The sequence below is a fragment of the Drosophila albomicans genome, chromosome 3 (assembly GCF_009650485.2).
Source record: "Drosophila albomicans strain 15112-1751.03 chromosome 3, ASM965048v2, whole genome shotgun sequence".
Taxonomy (NCBI): domain Eukaryota; kingdom Metazoa; phylum Arthropoda; class Insecta; order Diptera; family Drosophilidae; genus Drosophila; species Drosophila albomicans.
This window is the reverse complement of record NC_047629.2, coordinates 30,049,879-30,073,025: the sequence shown is the minus strand read 5'-3', so window position 1 is coordinate 30,073,025 and position 23,147 is coordinate 30,049,879. Positions and strand designations below refer to the sequence as shown.

The 23,147-nt window shown below is 39.9% G+C and overlaps 3 protein-coding genes across 3 annotated transcripts in view; 1 reads left to right on the top strand and 2 right to left on the bottom strand.

The window, feature by feature from the left end:
- LOC117567337 (semaphorin-2A) overlaps positions 1-10,153 on the bottom strand; it is a 50,673-nt gene extending 40,520 nt beyond the window's left edge. The window contains exons 1-2 of the mRNA XM_034247256.2: positions 9,953-10,153; positions 4,651-4,975 (exon numbers count right to left, since the gene is read on the bottom strand). Coding sequence (XP_034103147.1) covers positions 4,651-4,816 — 166 coding nt within the window. The 5' untranslated portion in view covers positions 4,817-4,975; positions 9,953-10,153. The remainder of the gene's footprint in view (positions 1-4,650; positions 4,976-9,952) is intronic.
- A 1,194-nt stretch (positions 10,154-11,347) lies between these two features.
- LOC117567336 (DNA ligase 1) lies at positions 11,348-13,886 on the top strand. Its single transcript, XM_034247255.2, has 2 exons — positions 11,348-11,611; positions 11,671-13,886. The coding sequence occupies exons 1-2, from the start codon at positions 11,457-11,459 to the stop codon at positions 13,796-13,798; spliced, it is 2,283 nt and encodes a 760-aa protein (XP_034103146.1). The 5' UTR covers positions 11,348-11,456; the 3' UTR covers positions 13,799-13,886.
- A 4,345-nt stretch (positions 13,887-18,231) lies between these two features.
- LOC117570312 (cytosol aminopeptidase-like) lies at positions 18,232-20,218 on the bottom strand. Its single transcript, XM_034251854.2, has one exon. It carries the CDS (start codon positions 20,047-20,049, stop codon positions 18,469-18,471), a length of 1,581 nt encoding a protein of 526 aa, XP_034107745.1. The 5' UTR covers positions 20,050-20,218; the 3' UTR covers positions 18,232-18,468.
- Between the last annotated feature and the right edge of the window lie 2,929 nt (positions 20,219-23,147).

The following is a 23,147-nucleotide window of genomic DNA, read 5'->3' as shown; positions in this document are numbered from 1 at the left end:
TTTAATTATATATTATTATTATATATTTATATTATTAATAGTAAGTTAGTATGTGGCATAAGAAATGTTACCTAATTACTTGTATTTGTAAAACAACATTTTCTTTCATCGCTACGTATACGTAATATTTCATGTACCCATCTTAAGCACCTCACCGCTCTAGGGTATCACAAGAGAAAATGGCAAAAGAATCACAGGGAAAAAAATGGCAGAACGTGTAAAAATTTGTGGTGCAAGCAAAGCCGAAAAAGGTGCAAAAAATGTGTAAATGTGCAATCAAATGAAAGAAAACCAATAATCGAAAAAAATGCCAATGCAGCGCACACAACTTAGGAATTATTGGCTCGCCTCGCTGCAGGGGTGTGTGTGTGTGTGCAAAGGATTCGCGTAATGGAGAAGAGGCTGGCGAACAAAGGGAAGTGAGGGAAGGTTGAACAGCAATTGCAGTCAGGCAAGAAAATGCACTAAATAAAACATGAAATAGCTGAAAATCGAGCATGTGAGCAGCCGAGGCTCGTGGCTGGCAGGTGTGTGCACAACAGTCTGTGTGTGTGTGACAAGAATTTCAGCTATAAATTGTTGTCACAATGTATATTGTAAGTGCGGCAAAAGAGAGGCGAATGAGAAAATAAATGCAGAGCGAATGAGAGAAACAATAAATCAAGTTGAGTTGCGTTTGCGTTGCGATGCGTAAATTGCAAAACAAAAACGAGGGGCGCATCTTCAAATTGCGAACTCGAAAGAAGACAGAAACAGAAACAGAAGCGGAAGCTGAACTTGAGGGTTAAACTCACACTATAAGAACAACCTATTGTTCAGATGCGTTCTTAAGGTACTTCCGCGAGAGCGAGAAAGTTCAAATGTCAAAATGCAAAATATTAATCATCATTATTTCAATCAACATTTATTAACATGGACTTTGCATTAGCACATAATGTATTTTGTGCCTTTGACCTCTGCCCCCTCCCGCACTTCGGAACTAGAAAAAGGGACCAAACATCGTTGTCGCATCCTTTGCCATCCGCCACACGCACATTATATCTATCTATATAGTAGAGAGAAGTGAGGCTAAACCACATTTTCAATTCGCCACAGGACAGTGAAGTCAAAAGGACCTTGCAGCTAACCAACTTCCCTTGCTCTCGCTTTCTGTCTACCATAAACACTCTCACAACCCTGTCACAGGCCACGGCCCGGCCGTTTGTCTTTGTAGCGTAGCCTGTCTGTGGTTACTCTCCTCCCTCCCCTCCCCCCTCTTAGCTGTTCTCTTACTCTCGGAATGTTGTGTGCTTGGAGTATCCTTTGGCTTGCCGTTGCCCAGCATCAGTCATTTGTCTTTTGTCATATTAATAATTCCCTTTTATTATTTTCACCATTACCGCACCAAAAATTTATATATATATATAATGTGTTGCTGATGGTCATGCTCTCTCCTCCCTTCCTCTCGCTCCCTTTGATCCCCAGCGTCCCTCATTATTCGACATTTATAATTTCTGGCTGTAAAGGTGCCGCGCACGCACCTTTTTGGCGCTGCGTTTTTTTCCCCCTTTTGCTGTGGCTGCTGTTCTGCGCTTTTTGCTGTGCTCTCATTAATAATAATAAGTATAGGAGGGGGTCGAAATAGCCCTCCTTCCCTCTCTCGCTGGGTTATCGGTGGCATTGTTAGACAAAAAGCTCCGCTTAATGCCATTTATACCCATCCTTAAAAGTTAATCATCTCAAGCAGCGTCCTGCTCATCTCATTTTTTAATACGCACTCATAGATCATTAATATAAATTCCAGAATGACGGCAAAGTAATATTAATGCCTCGCATAAAAAATGCTGTCAAGTGACTTGAGTTCAGTTTGAGTTTGAGTTTGAGTTTGAGTTTGAATTGAGTTAAGTGCTGCCATTTTCCAACCACTTTTCTAGCATTTGCCGATTGTTAATTGTTAGACGAATATAAATATGGCCGCAAGACTCAACTAAAGAACTTTAAAGTTCTATCATAACTTTGGCATTTCACTACAATGTGTGTGTGTGTGCGTTGGGAAAACTTAAACGAATTGTTCATTGTTCAATTAGAAAAGTTCGGGATGGAGTAGGGAGGCAATCTGAAGCACTTTCACATGTTGTTGGCAGCTTTTTAAGTGCTTTCCAGATGCAAAAACAATTGGAAAACATTACGAAATCTTTGGCATAAAAGGATAACATGTGTGAGAGCCAAGAAAGTTGTAAATCTACTTGAAAATACTTTGGAATACGTTTATTTGATTAGCATTATTTTTCGAGGCAAAGACCCCAAAAGACAATTTGGCTAATTCAAATCAAAGACACACACACACACACTCTGAAATACATGACATACACACGCAATCAAGTGGCATCAGCCGCAGCACACAAGTCAAGTAAAATGATTTGCAATTATTATTGTTTAATAAGTGCATAAGCCGACACTTATCCGATCCAAAAGACACAGACTTCATAACAAATGCCCTTGATGCCCGTTGTTGATGTCGCACAAGTTTGTGGCAAGAAGCCGTCGCTCAAAAGCAACAGAAGCCGAAGCCGCACAACAAAAGAATTTATATGCTGGGGTAGCACAAATTATCATAAGATGGCAGCATTTTTGAAACCCACCCGAGAAAACCCGAAAAAACGAGAGTGAAGCCAATTGTTGCTTCGAGTGGCATAAATCCGGGCACCGCATTGAAGCACTCAGCTCTCGCAGTTCGCTGCTCGAATCTGGCAAAACTCGTCTTCTTAGGCAAATGATAAATTGACAAATTTATTTGGGTCAAAGCGTGCCGCATTCATCATAATTTGCTCTTGGCCCCGTTGTGTGTGCCAGCTGGCCAAGAAAATTGAAAATTTTGTGAAATGGGCTCAGACTGTGTGCGCGTTGTGTGGCACTTGGGTTGTATTTTTAATGGAGTTTACTTCTTCGGGGGCCTAACACTAACAACTAAGCAAGACTGACACTTTTGGCTAATGCACATATAATGAGCTTAAGCCAAGCGAATGCCAAGGTTTTCACTTCTCCAACTCTGCAACTCGAAACAAGAACGTAAAATTGAAACTGGACCTTGTAGTGAGTTTCTCTGTTTCTGAATCTGGGTCCAAATGCGAGCCTCGAGCATTCATTTGCATAATTAATATTGATGTACTTATGTTGTGCTGCTTCGAGTTCGTTGTTTTGTCATTGTTTATTTATTGTGCCACTGCCAAATGAGCAACATCCACCTGATTGAAGTTTCCCAGGCAACGGAGCTCTAACATTGAAAGCCGTACACAACAGAGCTTCGAACAGAGACAGATATAAAGACAAATATATATGCAATAGATAGAGACGGAGCTACAGCTCTTCAGCTTATCATTGAGGCAACAATGGACTGCAATTGCAAGTCGATTTCAGTGTCTACAAATGCAATTGTTGCAGCTATTTATGAATAATGCAAAACATTTTCAATTTACAAGTGGACTCCCAATTCGAACAAGATAGACGGATACAAGCACATATACTATAAATTTCTATACAGTCGAACTTTGCTCGATTTGAACTTGCAGAAAGGTTCATTGCACACTAAAGCTGTCTACTTAAAATAAATGTATAATAAGAGTAATTTAATTGGATATCCAAGTTCGTTCACTGCTGCAAAGTTATGCTTAAAGATAGCTGCAGGTTAATTGCTCCATTTGTATAATAGCCAATTGCTTATTTGGAATTGAACTCATCAATTATCAAGCACATTTCCTAATATCAAGTTACTTTAGATATACGATTAATTTCCTTGTGATTGGTAGAGAAATTGACGCACAGAGACAGACAATGAGAGTGGCAAACTTATTGATAGAAATAAATAATTAATCAAGCGCAATGTTTGATTTCAAATTATGGGTTATTTATGGAAATAGTAAGTCAAGTACATAAATACAAAACAATGAAGAAAGCTACATGTGCTCGACATTTTCAATACAAAAATATAATAATGTAAAAGCAACACAATGCGGTATTATTTTTGAAATATACCGACTTAATGCACTGAAACAATACTAAAATATATCAAAGGCTATATTTGGAATATTGCTATACTATTTAATTTGAAATATACCAAATTAATGCACTGAAATGTAATGCAAATTAATGTAGTGAAAACATATGTAAATATACTAATGACTACATTTGGTGTATGAATATACTATTACATTTAAATATACCTAATTAATGCGCTTAAATATACAAAATGCTATATTTGGTATATGCTTTAACTAGTACATTCCAAATATTATAGTATATCATAGAGTACAAATATTCAATGGATTCCTTAAAATGCTTTCTATACAGAAATTCGTCTTATATATTCAACAAAAACATTTCTTGTTGCTCGCTTAGAAACCTCTAAACATATTGTTAAGAAAATTATTCCTTACTGACCCACTTTAAAATTGCATTGTACACAGCTAAATGTATATTTGTTGTGCGATGTTTATCATGTCGCATTTGCTTTTCTAAAAGGCTTCGGCCAATCAGGTGTGAAACACTTCTTTGTGGGGTGTGATTATAATGCAACAATGTATGGCAACCCGGGACAGAGCACGAACCCATTGTTGTGCACAAGCAAGAGAACTCGATGCATTTGTTTTTGTAATCACACTTGGACACACTTACCTGGTGACAGCTCCTCGGTAATCCCTTGAATGGTGCGCGTGAACAGTGTCAACATAAGGACACTGGCCAACAGCAGCCATTGGCGTTGCTGCCACACATGTTGGGCATGTTGTTGCTGTGGCTGCTGCTGTTGCTGCCGGTGTTGCACTTGTCGAGTTGTTTGCATTGCTGCTGCTGCTGCTGCCACGCAGGTGACTGCCACTGTTTGTTCTCTCGCACACACTCTTTAATGTAGTAGGCAAGTAGTTGTACTTATGTAACTACTCCTCATACATATGCTTGTGTATTCTGGATTGTTTCGATAGTGTTGTCAGCTAAGTTGCAGCTGCAAAAGAAAAGAACATATCGTTAAGAAAACAATCACGATTCTGCCATTAGCTAAATAACACTATTATTAGAAGTTGTCCAGTCGTTTACTTGCATGGTAAATTGACTGGAAAGTTAGTTGTTAGAAACAAACTATTTATTAATAAAAAAATATTCTTTAAAAATGAATTTGATTACTGTTGAATTTGTCTGTAAACGTATCAGATAATATTATATTAATATAAGAATTGATCAAACTTAAATTGTAAGCTATAAACTCTTTGTATTTATTAATTTGAAGCTTATAATCTACGTAAATGGAATTCAAACGAATTAATTCGATTTTACTTTGTTTGGTGATTCCTTTAAAGTTTTGTTATTCTTGCTGAATTTTATTTAAAAAATGCTGGAGTATTTTTGAAAAAATTAAGAAAAACAAAATGAAAATAAAGAAAAAATTATATAAAAGTTGTAGAATATTCATTTAATTCATTTAATTAAAATATAATCGGAATAGGTTATAAAATTAGGAAAAACATAATTACCAAATATGTGTTAAGTTTTATTTCTTCGATGGAATAATTTAAAATTAAATAGAAAATATGTTTTTGATACTAACAAGAAACATTACTATCCATACGTTTAATTTATTGTTTCTAATATTTTTTCTTTACATTTGATAACATTATTAAATATGAAAAGAAAACGTTGAAAATTATTTGGATGATGCGGAAAATCGAATCTATCAATTTCTAATGTAAATAACTTTAGTAAAAAACACATTGCCAACATCTTTATAATTATGTTTTGTATCAATTTAACACATTTAATTTATTGTTTCTTAGTCTTTTCATAATGATCTTTTTTATTTAATGATAATTTACAATTATTTGCCGAAAATTCAATCCATCAATTTATAATGAGAATAAGTTATAAAATTAGTAAACAAAAATGGCCAACATCTTCATAATTATGTTTAGTATTAATTCTTCAGAAAGTTCCCCTAAGAAATACTATCAGAGGGTGAGACTCGGTTTTGTTGACGCGTCTCGCATTTGTTGGACAATTTGCCAGGCGAAGATGAAGTCAAATCATTAATATTTTCAACGTTGACTATATTGACAGGCAGCGTCGTCTCGTTTTGTCTGACGTGCACAAAATCAGACCGTGTTCGCCGTGACCGTGGCCGTAGCCAACGCAATCGCATCCGCGTCCGCGTTTTGCAGTTGCTCTTGGTGGCAAGCCGGGCACATCACTCACAGAGAGGACCGCGCGCCGCAAAGTATGCAACGTCATGCGGCGCTGCGGTGCGTTTCATCATCGTGGCGATGGCTATGCGAACTGAACTGGGACTGGTTGGTAATGGTAACAGTCAGCGGGAAAGGGAGGACGGTGGACGGTGGACAACGGGCAACATCACCGTTAGCGATGCTCGTGGGCGCGCTGGGGCTACACGTCAAACACATTCATCACAAGTGCCAGAGTGACAGATGGCAAATGCGCCTACAGCTGCTTTTTCTTCTGTCCCACTCTGACTCTCTCTCTGTCTCTCACTCGCTTTTTCTCTCTGTCTCGCCGAGTGGCCTGCTTGGCCTTATGTCATTCGCAAGGGCAAAAGGACAAATGAAAATTTTCCAATTATTGCAGACACTCACTTGGCTACGCGGCCGCAACGTAAATTTAACGCTTTAAACTGACGCCCATTTGTCCATTTTTCATGCAGCCGAAGCGAAATCTAAAATTTAGATGAACGCAAATCATTTGTCAACGCTCTAAAATACCCTATAGAGTACATATATAATATGAAATATACTCTGACTGCATTTTTAAAGCCAATCTCTTTGGCTTTGTGCCCAAAATGTCAGAAATGTCACCAAGCGTGGGCGGCAAAAAAATAAACAGAGTATTTATGGACAGAAGAACAGCAAAAAAAAGAAGCTTGCCAAAGCAAGCAACAGTTTGGAAACAGTTTACATACTTTTTAACAACATCAATCAGTGACAGAAATATCATTTATTACAGCATCTAGATGGTGAACTCTTACAGGGTATCTGTCAGTCGTATAAATAGCATATTTCCCATTCGTGTTACAGTTTCCAGTGACGCGGCAGTTGATCAAAAACGCATTTTGACTCTGTCAGCGTCAGCGGACACGATTTTAATAAACGTAATGTGGCCACATGTGCGACTGACATGATTTGGCATTATCGCAGGATAACCGAGCACCGAAAATACAGCACATATACTCTCTCTCTACTCTCGTATGTAGTATATTTAGAAGTATGTTGTTTAGTGAAAGTGAGAGAAATTTTTTGGGCCAGCAGTGGAAGATTGGCTTTCCATTTTGCTGATGTCGTTGCGAGGGTCAGGCTTTGGGATTTTGATAAATATATTTTCGATTTTTTCGAACATCTTTTGCTGGCATATGCTGAGTAATTACACATACACACATACACATGCACTACACATACTTTGCTGTAGAATATTGATTGAATTTGAGCTTTATTTTGCGGGGCTGGCTTGGCTTGCCATATGCCAATGCAAAGTATAACACAAAGCCGCCCCATAAAAGCCACTTTCATTTTCACATTTTCACAAAGTGTTCAGCTAGAAACTTTCGCTAATATCGAATGTAAAACGCTCCAAAACCACGTGTGTGTGTGTGAGTGTAAGATTGTGTGTATGTGTGTGTGTTTGTGTGTGGCAAGTTTTACGAGCGCCTGTTAACCGCGGGTATTTACACTAAGTCTAATGAAATGTTTAACAAGCACTTTGCTGTGCGCAAATCCCAATGACCCATAATATTAGCATAAAATCACTTGGCAGCCAAGCAAGGGGCGGACTAAGGAAAAACGCCAGCCACCCAGCACTGTCCTCTTGCCCCTGACTCTTCTGTGTGTGTGTGTGTGTGTCTCATAAATAGTGTGGCAGCAACCAGAGTGAGTGAGTGTGACTACTTGGTTAGTCTGCCAACGTTGCATGCCACGCCTGAGGGCCTCAAGCAAAATGCTCATTTAAATTGCGCACTTTAAAGTTTTTGGACGAGCGTGAAAGGCTTAACGAAGCGATCCACAAACTCGATTAGTCCTACTCCATATATCTTTCTCTCTCTTTCTGGACAAGTACATCAACAGCATCAGCATCAACATCAGCATTAGGAGCAGGGAATCTCGAGTGTTGGCGTATTTTCAATTTGAACGCATAAATTTTTATGTTGGTCATACTTTATTTACTGTACTGGCCCCATTCTTTCTCTCTCACTCTCTCTCAGTCTCTTGCTCTCGCTCTACGCTGTTTGTTTCCACAAAATAAATTACATTAAAATTCTAAGCCATCAGCCGCTGTGGAAATTTATTTTTGCACATTATCCGCTTGCCGCAAATTGTATTTATTCCGCAGTCTGCGCTCTGCGTTTGCTTCCGGCCAGCAAAATAACAAAATAACAAAACAACAGCCAAAAAAGCAACAACAGCTGCTGACGTTTTAGTGGCACTTACTCTCAACTCATACCTAAAACTCGCCACTGTTCTCCGCTCTGTTACTGTTGCTGCTGTTGCTGCTGTTGCTGCCACTGACCAAAGTTGTAAAGTATCCTTCAAGGCAATTAGTTTATTTGTACAATTTCATTTCATTTAGGCGGTCGGAATTTTAATGCATTTCATTAAGTTTCTGTGTAAATTTTACACTTTCATTTGTTCCACAAAAAAGGACTAAAACGGCACAGACAATCAGAGTTGTAAGGAACGAGAGCCTGCCTGAAAATAACTGGCACATCGCATACCTAATAAACCTAAAATTTCTCTTCTTTATGAGTTTATTTATTTTACTATATATATTTTATAAAGAAAATTTATATGTCTACATAAATTCTGCAGTGAAAAGCATAAATATAAACAAGTACCTACATTAGTAAATAAAGAAGCTAAAACATAAAGTGTCAAGAACTCATTTTTAGGTCAGCCGTTTAAACCATATTAACATAAATACATTTGTATTATCGTCCAAAGGGGGATAAAGCATTATTTTGCATTGTTTAAATTTACCATTCCAATACAATACAAACACATTAATAGACCGTTTACACTGAGGTTTTTGCAAGACAAATTTAAGTTGATTTGCTTCCTTTGTTTTTTGTTTATCGGTATGTTAATCTGCTTAAGTACAAAACCAAATAGATATTTACTTTTCTTTTCTCTTTAAATATGGACACTTGAATATATCCCTTATATATTTCAAAAAAATTTTAATTTAGAAACACCTTTTTGATTATAACACGATATTCGAACTATTGTTTATGTTAGTATTAAAATTTAAATAAAAGTAATATAGAGAATTCAAGAGAATTTAATTTACGAATTAAAAAATATATTCGGCATAATTCGAATAATACCAATAGGTGCAAAATTAAAATTAAAAAATTAAACAGCCTGAGGAACTCTGATACTTCAGATGCACATTGTACTCTAGAACTTAGTTCAAAGTTAAAAATAATGATAAATAAATACATGAATATAATTTTGTGGAAGAAATTGTTATTATTAATTTATTAGTTAAGAAAAAATATTTATATCACAGACCTTTTTAATATTTCTTTATATTTGCAAGGCAAGGAATAATAGAACATATTGCAAAGTCAGATGTTTGACATAGAACGTAATTGCGAATACCCAGACATATACAAATATAGTAAGCAAGGAAAAATGTTGGAAAATGTTCAGAGACTATATTGAAGTCTCTTATTTTCCAAATATATGAAAAGCTAATATTGATGGCAACCTTTGATGGAAATACCTTCATACAAGTCAATCTTGCATACTCCATTTATTTATGCTTGGCAATAGCAGCACACTAGTGTACCCACACATACACAAACATTCACAGTTACATATACACTCTCATGCTCAAGTGTGTGTACACACATACAAAGGGAATATTTATGCAGCATTTGCTCACATCCAAATGTATAAATTATCTGTATTACGACACTGATACTTACTCAAATAAGGAGCACAGTTAAAATCCCTTTTGTTTATTAACAAATGCAGCTATGCAGTTAAAGTGTAGCATATTTCATTGAATGTTTTGGCAGCGCAGAAAAAATGTAAACACAATTTGGTATAATACACAAATAGAAGGGCCACAAAGAGACGCGTTGAGCGCGCCGAGCGTCTCTCTGCTTTTGTTTCTGAGTTCTGCACTTTGATTTAAGGCACTAGTAGCACTTTTCTTAAGTTAATTTCATAGTCTACACAAAGTGCACTAATTCATTGATTAACTGCATTGATTTACTTAATGTTTAACTGGGTTTTTAGCATAAAAACAATATACACGAAAAATCCACAACCGTACGAATTTCGATGACAGACGGAGAAGTCGATGCGCTCTCATTGCGTGTGCTGTTCCATTCCGCAACGTTTCGTCCTATTGGGCAGCTGCTCTCCTGAGAGAGAGAGCACAGTGAGAACACAGCGCAGCTGTTTCAATGTGATTCACGTCCCTTTGGACGGGGGTGGGAAGCGGCCTTTGGCAACTGGCAACTGTCAAACTGACAGCCGAGTCCAATTCAAGGGTTTTATGCGAATCTGAAACTGCGCAGACGCTGCGCTCGCTCGCCAGCTGTTTCGTTGCCACAACGTTCCATATTTGCTGGCAGGCTGGCAAAAGGACGTTTGGATGTTTGGGCTGTCAAGGGTTGTTGAGCATCTCACACAACTCTCGCATCTCCTGCATCTCGCACCCCTGCTAACTGCTCCGATACCGACAATTACCTGGAGAATTGGCATTAGCCCATTTTCGTTGCGTTATAAATTGCGATTGTCACTTTGGAGCATTTTGTGTGTGGAGAGTTGAGAAGGTGGTGCTCCTATGGTCGCCTGTCTGTCATACTGAGCTAGCAAGCTGGCAGTGCACATTGTGCCCAGAGGGTGTCTGGGTGTCTGCTACTTCGATGCTATGACTTTCATTTCGTTCGATTACATGTCCAACCTCCTTCCACTTTCCTCTACTCAACAACACCCCTTTGGCTCCTCACACTGCTTATGCAATTACATTTAACTTTGGCTGAATCTGAAGATGAAACACGAGCCATAGCATCGGAGGAAGGGGGATGGACCAAGGAGTTGCGTTGCCTGTGACATGGAATTAATTTTCGATTTTATTGTCAGTTTTTCAACTGTTTAGTTGTTGCTGCTGCTGCTGCTGTTGGTGCTGCGCCTGACTTTGATTTAATTGAAAATGCATGAATATGCAATTTTTAGATCGTATAAACTCGTAACTGCCAGTTTTTATTGCCTGACTCATTGAGTTGGAAGTGCTCAAAATTTTAGGTTTAATGGCCCATTTGGCTAACGTCAACATACCCTAGACTTAACTGACTTGAATTACAAAACACACGCACATAAAAATATTCATGAATTTTAGTTAATTCAACAGAAATTTACATTAAAACACACACGTAATAATACAAATAGATATTTATATATAGTTTATTTTTTATCAACATGAGTATGTGGGAGGATTTTATTAAGTGTTTCAGGAAAGGCACCAAGATCAAGGGATGCTCAGCGGACAAGATTGCAGAGCTTTTCCAGCGAGTTCCTCCGGGTCAGCGCAAAAATTTAATAGAGTTTTCCAACAAACACAATGAATACGTAGAGTAAGTTAGTTCTTTCTATACTCAATGCAGTTTTAATGTATTCCAACTTCTTTGCAAAGTCGTGTGCGCAAATATCCAGATAAAATGCCAACTATCGATTGGAAATATTACAAGACGAATGTGCGAAAAGAAATGGTTGATTGGGTGACGGATTTCGAGAAGAAATACGATAATGTCGACAGCATGTTTTCGAATCGTCATTCCATGATTGATTTTTCCAAATACTTTGGCGAATTGGAAAAGCAAACGGAAGAAGTGAAATTGGAAGTTAAGAAATTCAAGGAGGCATCCAATGAACGTATCAAACTTCTACAGCTGAAAATGGATGAGCTGAAATGCATGAAACCCTATTCCGAAATGACCATGGAGGAGTTTTGTTTTGCCCATCCCAATGAGGCGCCCGATTTTATAAATAAACCTACTTTCTGGCCGCACACTGTCGAGGAGAATTTACCCAACGTGGAGCATGTTCATGAAGAGGAGGCGAAAAAGGAACCACAGAAAGATAAATCTGATCCTAAAAAGCCACCTCCAACAGATGCTCCTGCTGGCAGTGAGAAGCCGAATAAGGGAAAGGAAGTGGATAGTAAGAAGCCAGCTGATTCTCCTAAAGAACCAGAGAAAGGAAAAGTACAAGCTGTGCAAGTTGAACCGAAAGAATCAACCGAAAGCCAGATTACAGAAAAGGTCACAGAATTAGCTTCTAAAGGAATTGAATTAGTCAAGGAATTAGGATCTAAAGCAATCGTTGTGCTGCAGAATTTGTGGGAGAAATGGGAAGCTAAGCGAAGACAGGTGGCGAAGGATGCTGAAGCAGAAAGAAAGAAGAAAGAATCCGCAAATGCAGTTAAGACTCTTGATGGAAAAGCGGTTAGAGACGTTGCTTCACCTGAAATTTGCAATAAGACCATAATTCGAGGTGAGGAAATGGCCAAGGCTGATGTTAAAGAACAACACGTTGACTTGACCATCGAAGGAGAAACGGATCCGGACGAACAGATTTCTAAGCAAAAGACGAGAGAGGCAAAGGGCAAGGGTACAGTATGTAAGGAGGAAGGTGAAACAGTCTGCTCCCAGAAATGTCAGGATAAAAATGAAGAAATTGAAACAATTTGCCAGAAATATGAGGAAAAGAAAAGCAAGGAAGATGCCGATAATATTTGCCAGAAATATGAGGAAAAAAAGAAAACCGAAGATGTCGATTCAGTTTGTTACCAGAAATATCAGGAGAAAAAGAAAGCTAGCAGACTGAGTGCAGAGGAAGAAAAGTCGTGTAAAGAAGCCGCAACACAAGACGATGCCAAGTTGTTAGCAAAGCAGAGCGAAGATGAATGCAAGAAGCCCAAAAAAGAGGAGAACAAGTGTAAACCAGATGAGAAAGCTTCGCTTGATACAACACTAAAACCTGCAGCAAATGCTGAGCAACCAACAAGTGTTGTAAATGCTTCAACTCCAACTTCAGGTGATGACAATACCATAATAGGAATGCATCATGAGTGTCTCACAGCTGAGAATGAGATATTTTTGGGATCAAAAAGACCGACAAAGATTGACACTGAGCAGAATAAAGTTGAGGCATTCGATAAGAATAAGGTTCAAGCGTCTGATGGCAAAAAGATTGAGATTTCTGATCACAAAACTGAACCAGCTGTGCAACCGAAGCAAGTCTCACAAAATGAAATAATTGCAGCTGCATTGGAGAAACAATTGTTTAAGACTAAAAGTTCCACAGTTCCCAAATCGGAGCTTTCAGATGAAGGCAGCAACGAGTTCAAATCTTCGTCAGATGCTAAACAGCTGGGTAAGCAACAGAAAGCGCAAGGAGATCCCGAAGAGATTGCCAAGAACATGTTCAAAATGGCCACAGGAGCTGCTCAACTGCTGTCGGATGCCAAGCGGAGCATTGAGCAGGTGCACAGAGAGAATGCTGGCCAAATTGAAGTGCTGCAACATGCCTATGAGACGGCAGAAAAGCAAATCAATCTGGCTCTAAGTCAGGCCTACAGTGCTTTAGCTTCCGCTAAGAAACTCGCACATCGTGCTCAAAGTACTTTGGAGGCCGACGAGCAGAAACTGGTGGCCACCATTGAGAAGCACTCGATGTTGGCCAAGTTGTTGGCCAATCAGGCTGTGACGATGCAGAAAGAAATCTCAAAACTTCTCGCTGGTCTCAACAAGAAACAATGAGTTTAGAGTTTATTATATATTTGAATGTAATTTTACATTGCATGTTCGAACTGTGTTCGCATTAAATTTGCGGTTAAATTTTCAAAAACCAAGTGAAAGCGAAGCGGGTGTTGCAGGGTGCAAGGTGTGTGTTGCATGATGATGGTGCTTTCTGTGCTACATATGCAAATTTTGTTTGGAAAGCTCAAGCAATAAATTTTGGTGCAAAAAGCTAAGCGAAATATCGAAACTTTTGCTGAGAGTGGCCGAAACTTTGCGGTGAATTAGCCAAAAATTTCACTTTGGCCAAAAGCGTTGCGTTACGATATCTGAGTGTGTGTGTGTCTGAGTGTGTGTGTGTGAGATAGGTGTGGGTGTGTCAGCTGGCCTAGTAGATTGCATAATTATGCAAATGTGTTGTTTTTGGGCATTCAAAGTGGCGCATTTGAAAGTGTTGCCTACTTGTTGGCCCTCTCCACGCTTTTCTCCTCCATCCCCCTCCATTTCGCTGCACAATTTTCACAATCAAAACACATTTGCATAATTATACAAAGCACATTTCCTACACACCTAAAAGTGCGAGTGTGAGTGCGAGTGTTTGCATTTAATTCAAGTTTGATAGTTTGTTATAAGCTTTAAGCCGAACGCAACGCATCGAGGGCACTAGAACAATGGATTCGTTAAAATAAGAGAAACAACAATCGGGCTTTGTTTTATTTGTATTTTTATTTTTATTTGCAATTTCAAAAGGATGGGTGGGAGGGGAAGGAGGAAAAGTTTTGGTCTTTTAACAAGCCATATAAATTCAATTTGGAGCCAAACTCCTTGATGAGCAACGTAAAGTGCGTTTTGTAAGCTCGAATTAGCATATTGCCTTAATCGATTTCATAGGTGACAAAAACACTTTGAAAGGACGACAGTTAATTTACCTTTTGGGACAGTTTTCGTTTTCAGGATATTTGCATATTTCGATGGCAGATTCAAAGGATGTTTTGTGATTAGGCTAAAAAGGATTATTCATGAGCCTGAGCTGAGCTGAGTTGAGTTGAGTTGAGCTGAGTGCCCAAAAATTGTGTTTAAAGCACAATCGTTATCGTAATGTCAGCCAATATTCAAGGCAGCCGCCATTTGGCAGCCCAATTTCGAAACGCAAAACTCTCAGTCTGAATTCAATGCCAAAAATGTTTAGAGACAAAGACAGTCAGACAGACAGCGACAGCGACAGCGATAGAGACAGAGTTTTGGCTTATAGTTTTAAGTTTTATGTGCTGCCTTGTTGACAATTGCCCGCTGTTTCTTGTTGCACTCTCGTCGCATTGTCGGAAATATAAAATATGGCCATTATGTTTATTGTTTTGCAACCACACACAGAGAGAAGGAGAGTTGCATGTTGCAAGAGTTGTCACTGGCAATTTCCAATTGAAATAGATTTTTTGGCAAATGCTTTCAGATTGTTGTGTGTGGCATTGTTTTTTGGCAGCACTCCAGGCATAATTAAAAGCCTTTGTTTGGCCTCAAGATGCCGCCATAGAGACTTGGTTATGGCCATAAGCACTTGACTGGTTGTTAACATTTTTTACTACCGTCGTTTGTGGCATTACCCGGGATTATTTTGGCCACCAAAGTAATATGTAGTAAGTATGTTTGTTAGTTTGCGTGTGTGTTGTGCTGTGTGCCGTGTTTTTAGTGTATTATTCTCTTTGTTTGCCCGGCTCACCTGGCTGCCTGCCTGATTAACGCTTTTTATGGCTGCGCAAATATTTGAGGCAGTTTTTAATAGGCTACTTCTGGGCCTAAGTTATGTGGAGAAAAGCCTAATTAGCAGCGTTTAACTAAGCCTCACGGCCCCACTGTGTGTGTTTGTGTGCTTTTAATGCGACGTGATCGTGGTTATTAAAACAACAAAAAGGGGTAAATGCCAACCCAACGGGCTCACCCTTAGCTGCCTTGTAGTTGTAGTTGTAGTTGGCTGCCAGCAAAATGTAAATTTCAGCTGAGTGCCTCATTGCTTACACGTTGTCCACGCAGCATGGCGCCGCAGAAGAGAGCTCCTGCTGCTCCAGTTCCTGTTGCCTGCTGCCTGCTACTCGGCGTTGCCTTGATTAGTCCAGGTCGAGGCTGCTGCTGCTGCCACCTCCACTTCTGCCACACACACACACACACCAAGACTCACAACGTGTCCTTCACATTCAGTAACTAGACAGGAGCAAAGGCACCGCAACACACTTAACGACGTAGTTAGCGTTAGTTAACGTATGTACGTGATATCGTTAAACTGGTATAACGTTACAAGACCCCCACAGCATAATAAGTGTCTTATTAGTTATGCCAGCACACCAACATCAGCAGCAACAGCAGCAACAGCAGCAGCAGCAACATCACGATTCAGTTACTACGATTATTGTTGGTGCACCTACGATGGACATTCCAACCAACATTCAACCCCGTTCACGCATTCACGGATCACGCATCACGTGCCAAGCTGGGAGCTGGGAGCAGGGAATCATTGGATGCCACTTGACAATTTCCATGCGACCAGCTCGAAATTTGAATAGAGAATCCGTTTTGTTTACACAACTCTCGCTGTTGCGCTGAATGACTAATGCGCCAATATCATTGACTGGGGGGCGACAATTTGCAATATATCGAAGCATTACGATATGCCAGCTTCCACATCCAATTAGCCGGTTGTTCAAGCAGTTGGCAATTGATAAGCGTCAATGACTTTTAATTAATTCAAGGCAAATATTGTGGCACAACAATTGCAAGTTTTCCTTTTCGTTTTTTTTATATTTATTTTTAGTGGCGCAGTGTAGGAAGAAGTCCAAAATCAACAAAACAACTTGAAATCTATTTGCACAGCTAAGAGCCAAAATGCTGTCCACATTACAACAAAAAAAAAAACGAGGGAGAAGGTAATGGAAAGAATGGATGAAGGGCAGAGGAAAAGTAGAAGACGAAGATGAAATTAACGCAGAGGCAGAGGCAACGAAATGAAAATTAAATTCCAAACAGCCCTTGGCCTCAACTCCTGTACTCCAAGTGGTTGTTGCGATGGAGGAGAGGATGAAGGAGAGATTGCTGTTGGAGTGGTGCAGGTCCTGCGGCCCACGGTCCAGTTCCAGGTAATCGCAAACGTGTAGTATTTACTTTTAGCTTTGCTTGTTTATTTTTTAATTTCCTTCCAATTAAGCAACAAACAAGCCGCCTTCCCAAACAAACTCCCCCACTTTGAATTCTCCTTCTCGCTCTTTTGCTCTCTTATCGACTCGCCCCCTGTTCGAACTCAACGCAGCTGACGTTGGCAATAAAAACGCCAAATGAAACGAAATGAAATCTAGTCAAAGTTACGTAAATGTTAACGCAATCGCAATCGCAAACGTAATGAAAACACGTTGGCACAATTCATTTAAAATCTACATTGGGCCAAAACAATTTGGCATTCCAAAGACACAAGGACACAGAACGTACAACGTAGAACGTAGAACACAGGACACAGATGTGTATGCTTTTAGGCGCATTTGTGGTTAATTTCCATTCGCACGACTTGCGGTTCTCTTCAGGCGAGCAGAAGGAGAACTCCTGTGCTCCGATCCTGTGTCCCTTTATGCTCATTACTTATGCACAAGTTGTACGCATAAATAAAACATGTCAGGCGAGTGCGAGCCTAACTGACTTGCGGCTGTCGACTCCTATGTACACACACATACACCCCGTCCGATCCCTACTAGGATCCATATCCATAACCCCGACTCACGCGATTTTTGTAGGCAACACGCATAGCACTTGACAAAGGTTCGTAATGTGGGGACCAAAACAATTAGTTGCCGACCGGGCAAAAAGCGACTGTTGATAAGCCTTAACTATGTGCAATAAACAAGTATTTTATAAATACTTTAGTTTTCACAACTGTCCCATCAATCTTAAGAAGAAAAGAATTTGCAGCGACAATATTTAAGACAAAAATCAATGCAGAAATTATAAAAATATGTATTGTTAAAAAATATTTTTATGACTTAACTAAATAAGTATATGCAATTATAGTGTGTAATAATAAACTATTTGAACTATTTAAGCTATTAAATTCAAGAAAAAATACAAGTTGTTAAAAAAAGCTCTAGCAGTTTACGCAAGCTTTTTAAAGACTCCCAATTTGTAAGTGTTTTATAATTCATCAACTGGATTGTTCAAATAATATCTATAGCTCATCTTGTAACTTCCTCTGTGATCATCTGAGCAACTTCGCAAATAAAAGTTTTATTAAGCATATTATTTTATTGTTGTTCTCATTGGAATTAATATTAAATTTTGCTTATCTTGAAAATTTTATTTGCAAATTTCAAATTGCACAAATTCGTGCTACACATTTTTACAACTATTTAAACTGAACAAGGGAACAAAATCATATTTACTATTGAAATTATCAATTAGGTATTATTACAATGTACTGAAGATTACATTTTACATTCTTATTTATTCTTTGTATGTAATTAATATTCAGAGATTTCTTAAACATCGTACGTAGGTTATTATTATTACATAAGTAAATAGCAAGTGAAAATCATACCCTTTAAAAATCATCCATTATAAGACATAAACTGGGACGATTACGAAAACGAAAAGACACTCAAAACCAAAATCTGACAAATCTCTACAAACAATTTCGTACACAAATCTAATACACTAAAAAGTCACTTCAGGGCCATCTGGTGGAGGAACTGAATAATGGTGCGAGTTGGTCGACCGCTCATGCGACCCTCCAGAAGATAAAGTGGCGTACCGTGTCCACACAACATTCCGGTGCCCTTAGAGTCAATATGCGCAAAGTCCGCGCAGTTGACAAGCGATTGGAGCACTGCGGCGCCCAGGCAAGAGGAGGCGGGTCCTTTGCCTTGATTGCACAGATCGTAGGTCATGCTGGGTCCGACGAGTTGCTTGAAGTGCTTCCAGAGTGGCATGCGCCACATGCGATCACCCGTGAGGGAGCCCGCTTTCTTGAACTGCTTCCACAGTGTGGTCCGATTGGTCCACACGCCCGTGGCTGCTGCACCCAGTCCGAATTTCACTCCCCTGGCGTATGTGCCAATATCTACCAGCGTCGAGGGTTTCTTTGCACTCTGGGCATACAAAAGGGGATCGGCCATCATTGCAATGCCAGCCAGAGCAGTGTTCTTGACACCCAACGTTGTGCCATTCATTAGGGTGATCACATCGCCCGGCTTGACAGCCATGCCCGATGGCATGTTCTCGCAAAGAGGGAGCACAGCGGACACATTGATGGGCAGCGACAAAGCTGCCGCCGCTCGAATGGCAGCCACAACAGTTGCGGCTCCACTCACCGAGGCACGGTTCTTGTCCATACCGTTTTTCTCCTTCAGGCACAACCCCCCACTATTGAAGGTCAGACCTTTTCCCAGCAGCGTGATGGCTTTGTCTTCCGGGGAGGCACCTACGTAGTTGATCTCGAGGAGAACTGGTGGCTCACATGAGCCTTTGGCCACCATCAAAAACGAATTGAGGCCTTGCGCTTCGATCCAGTCCATGGTGCGCACCTCGACTGATACACCACAGGGACACAGGGCATCAATGGTGGCCTGAGCAAAGATTGTGGGCGTCATGTGGTTGCTTGGCGTGTCCGACAAACGACGCGCCAAGTTCTGCGACTCTGCCTTGAAGAGTCCTCGCGTCCAGGCATCGACACCTTCCGTGCCATACAGTTCCACTTTGGGTATAGAGTGGCGCTTGTTTTTCAATTTGTTGGTGTTGTAACGCCACACGGCCAAGGCTGCTCCCTCGGCTGCCTGTTCGGGGTACTCCATGCCATCTACGTAGACTATTTTGCAGCCATGCAACTGCAGGAATCGAGCGCCAGCTGCGGCCGCAATACGTGTATTCTCCATGCCCAGATCGATGTTTTCCTCCTCATCGAAACCTGCGTTCTGTGGACCTACGCCAATGACGGCCACACTTGAGAACTCTTTGTCCACATTGCTAAACATTCGTCCTTTGCCCAACTCTCCGGTCATACCCGACTCCCGCACCAATTCTGATATTTTTCCACTCACACGATCGTCAAATTTCTCACCGCCCGACGTCAGCTGGGGATCTTTCTCGCCTGACTTCAGGTATAGCCCGATTACGACGCCATTCATGCTATCGCATTTGGTCCGCATCTGCATGTATCTGGCACCTGGTGCCTTGGATGCAATGCGACTCATTCGAAGTAAATTCAAGGCGGATTTACTATAAACTGTGGCCTGTGATTTTGCCATTTTAATCGTTTTTTTATATATCTTTTCTGATTTAGAATACGCTCTCCAACAATATAGATATATGTATTAAATAGTTGCACTTTAATTTTAACAATTTTTCGAAAGGTTACAAAAAAAAAAACTGTGTTTTAAAAATATTAAGCGCTAAGCATTTAAATACACTGAATATACTGAACTGACTGAGGAACTTTTCCAATCGGTCTCTATGAAAATCGAGTTGAGTTGGAAGTTTGAATCTGGTGAACTATGATGGGAATTATTTCTTAATATGAAGCAATCGAATTTCCTTTCTTTTTATTTTATAAACGGAAGTGAATAATAAAAAAGAGTAGTGCTACGTATTTTAAATGCAGCACCTTAATTTATTGGGTCGGTGATGACTCTTTTTTCCAGAAAATTATAATACCCTTCTACCCTTTTAGTAGTAGAGACCAAAAACGATTTTCATTCTCATTTCCTTAACGCGCTATTAACTTGTCTCCATCTCAAGACTCGTTTTCCACCTTTTGTGTGATTTAATGGTCAAGCAATTGACAAATTGACAACCTGCTGACAGGCTGAAAGACAATTATGGCACTCATGGCACTTTTGAGTCAGATTGAAGTTTCAGCTACCACTTCAACCGTGGCTCTCGACTTGCAATTTGATGTCATGCAAATGATTAAATTTGCAATTATACAAAAAATCAACAACAACAACGGTAACAATCTGACGTAATGAGTAAGTGCAATTGAGAGAAGCCCAGGAGAGAGAAAAAAGGGGAAAAACACTCGTTGAGACTGCAAAAAAATGCAACGAAGCCGCAGACGAAACACGTAAAAGCAATAAAGCAATAAATTGCCCAATTTGAAGCACTATTGTAGCCAATAATTTGCAGAGCCACTTGGCTGCCTGGTTGGTCGGCTGGTTGGTTGGTTGGTTGGTCGGTTGTTTGGTTGCCCAGTTCGCCAGTTGGTTGGCCATGGATCACACACACAGACATACGCACACAGATATGCGCTTGTGCCCATATAATTTCAACAGAAATATGCACATTTGTCAATGTCGCGTGATTGATGTGGTCGAACGCATTTCCGCCAAGCAGCCATCGCGGCCAAATAAAAAAAGCAAAAAAAATCAGAGAAAAAAATAACGACAGTCAACAGCGTGTAATGTACACACACACACACATACAGACGTGTAGTGGCGGCAAATAAAAACAGCGAGAAACAATTTTTTAATACTATATGTATATACATATAAGTGCAAAGAGAAGGTTGGGAGCATGATTGCGTGTGAGACCCCAAAGGATGCTGGCGGCTGCGTTGGCGACATTACGCGATTTTACGCATGATTTAAAATTAATGACAGCAAGGGAGAGGCTAAGGGATTGTGAGAGGGAGAGAGAGAGAGAAAAATGGAATCGAAGTTGTAACATAATGTGTAGCACACACAACAAAAAGCAAACACACCTCTCACACATGAGAGAGAGAGAGAGAGAGAGCGAGAGGGGGACAGAGCAGCAGCAAAGTGGAGTCGCAGGCAGTCAGGATGTTTAATTTCCTAAATGCATAAATCTCACTAATACGCACAACAAAATCTAAGCGCGGCTTATACGATTGCCGCTTTTTTGTGTCTGGCTAACAACAACGAGAACAACATCCGAAAATCATAAACAAACTTCAAAGGACATTTACGGCGGACAGTCGACAACTGCCCAATGCCAAATGTGTGAATAAAAAAGCGAATGTTGAGCTTATTACGCACAGATACGAGTCAGAGGCAAGCACACACAACAACACAGCACCTAGGCAACCACAACAATTCAGCTTCATTTGTGCTGACACACGCACAAGCACACGCACACACACAGAGAACATTTGTTACGTATACGCAATGTTGGCGCTACCTGCACACCGATAACGGCCTACTTGCCCACGCAATGTTTTCATTTCTATTTCCGTTTTCACTGAACGCCGCCGCACAATGCCCACTTTAAACTTACGACTCTTTGGATAAGTCGACGGGGTGTGTGTTTGTCCATGTGTGTGTGTGAGTGTTTGAGTGTGTGAGTGTCTGCCTCTGCTCACCTTTCAGACTCTGCTCGCCCGTTCATTCGTTTGTTTGTTTGTTTGTTTGTTTGCTTGCTTGTTCGTTTGTTAGTCGGTTTGTTTGTCGGTTTATGCTTTAACCTACGGAAAATTGCCAATTGTTGTTGGCATGCAAATTTATGGCTTATTTGTTTTGCCTTTTGTATTGCGGCTTCCAAACGCACAGACATATACATATGTATGTGTGTAAGGAGATTCGTGTGTATGTTTCCTTGCAGCCAACCGCTTAATGCACGTCAACCCTTTTCACAGCACTAATACAATTGAACAGGAGCGTTCGAAAGACACATTTTGAAATTCATTTGAGAAAGCAAAACTCTATTGAATTGATAGAAATTTAATTCACGTCAATTTGCAAAAGTAATCTTAAGCTTATAACGAAACAATTTGAAATAAATATATAAATAATTGCACATAACTACGTACGTAGTTAGTATAATTGAAAGTGAAAGTTTAAATTAAATATAAACTACGCAAGAAAATAAAAGTGTTATAAAAGTGTTAGGCCTTAGACACACTTCAAGCCGCTCCTGTTAATTTTTACGGCAAGTTTTGCTTTCTGACCCAAATGCCGGAAGTCAGACGACGATGCAGGCAAAAAGCTTTGACCTATCAGTAGATTTCATTAACAGAAATTTAGATAAGCATTAGTGTTGATGCTATCCTTAGGCTTCATTCGAGAGTGTGCGAGTGTGAGTGTGGACTTTGGGGACTCATATGAGCAAAAGTTTTGCCACTTTGGCGACTTTAATGTGTAGCAGAATTACACTTCAACAGTTAAATGTGGACACATTGACTAGATAGATAGATAGTCCGTATTTGAAGTACATTTGTTGCTTGCAGAAAAGTGCACAATCTGTACATGGAATATCTCTCTCATGTGGCTCGTAAATTTGCCAGCTGCATAAATCACGCAATTGAATTCTAATTTTTGGTTTATACCAAGACAAGCAGACAGACAGGCAGCCAGACAGACAGACAGACAGACAGACTGAGAGATAGATAGAC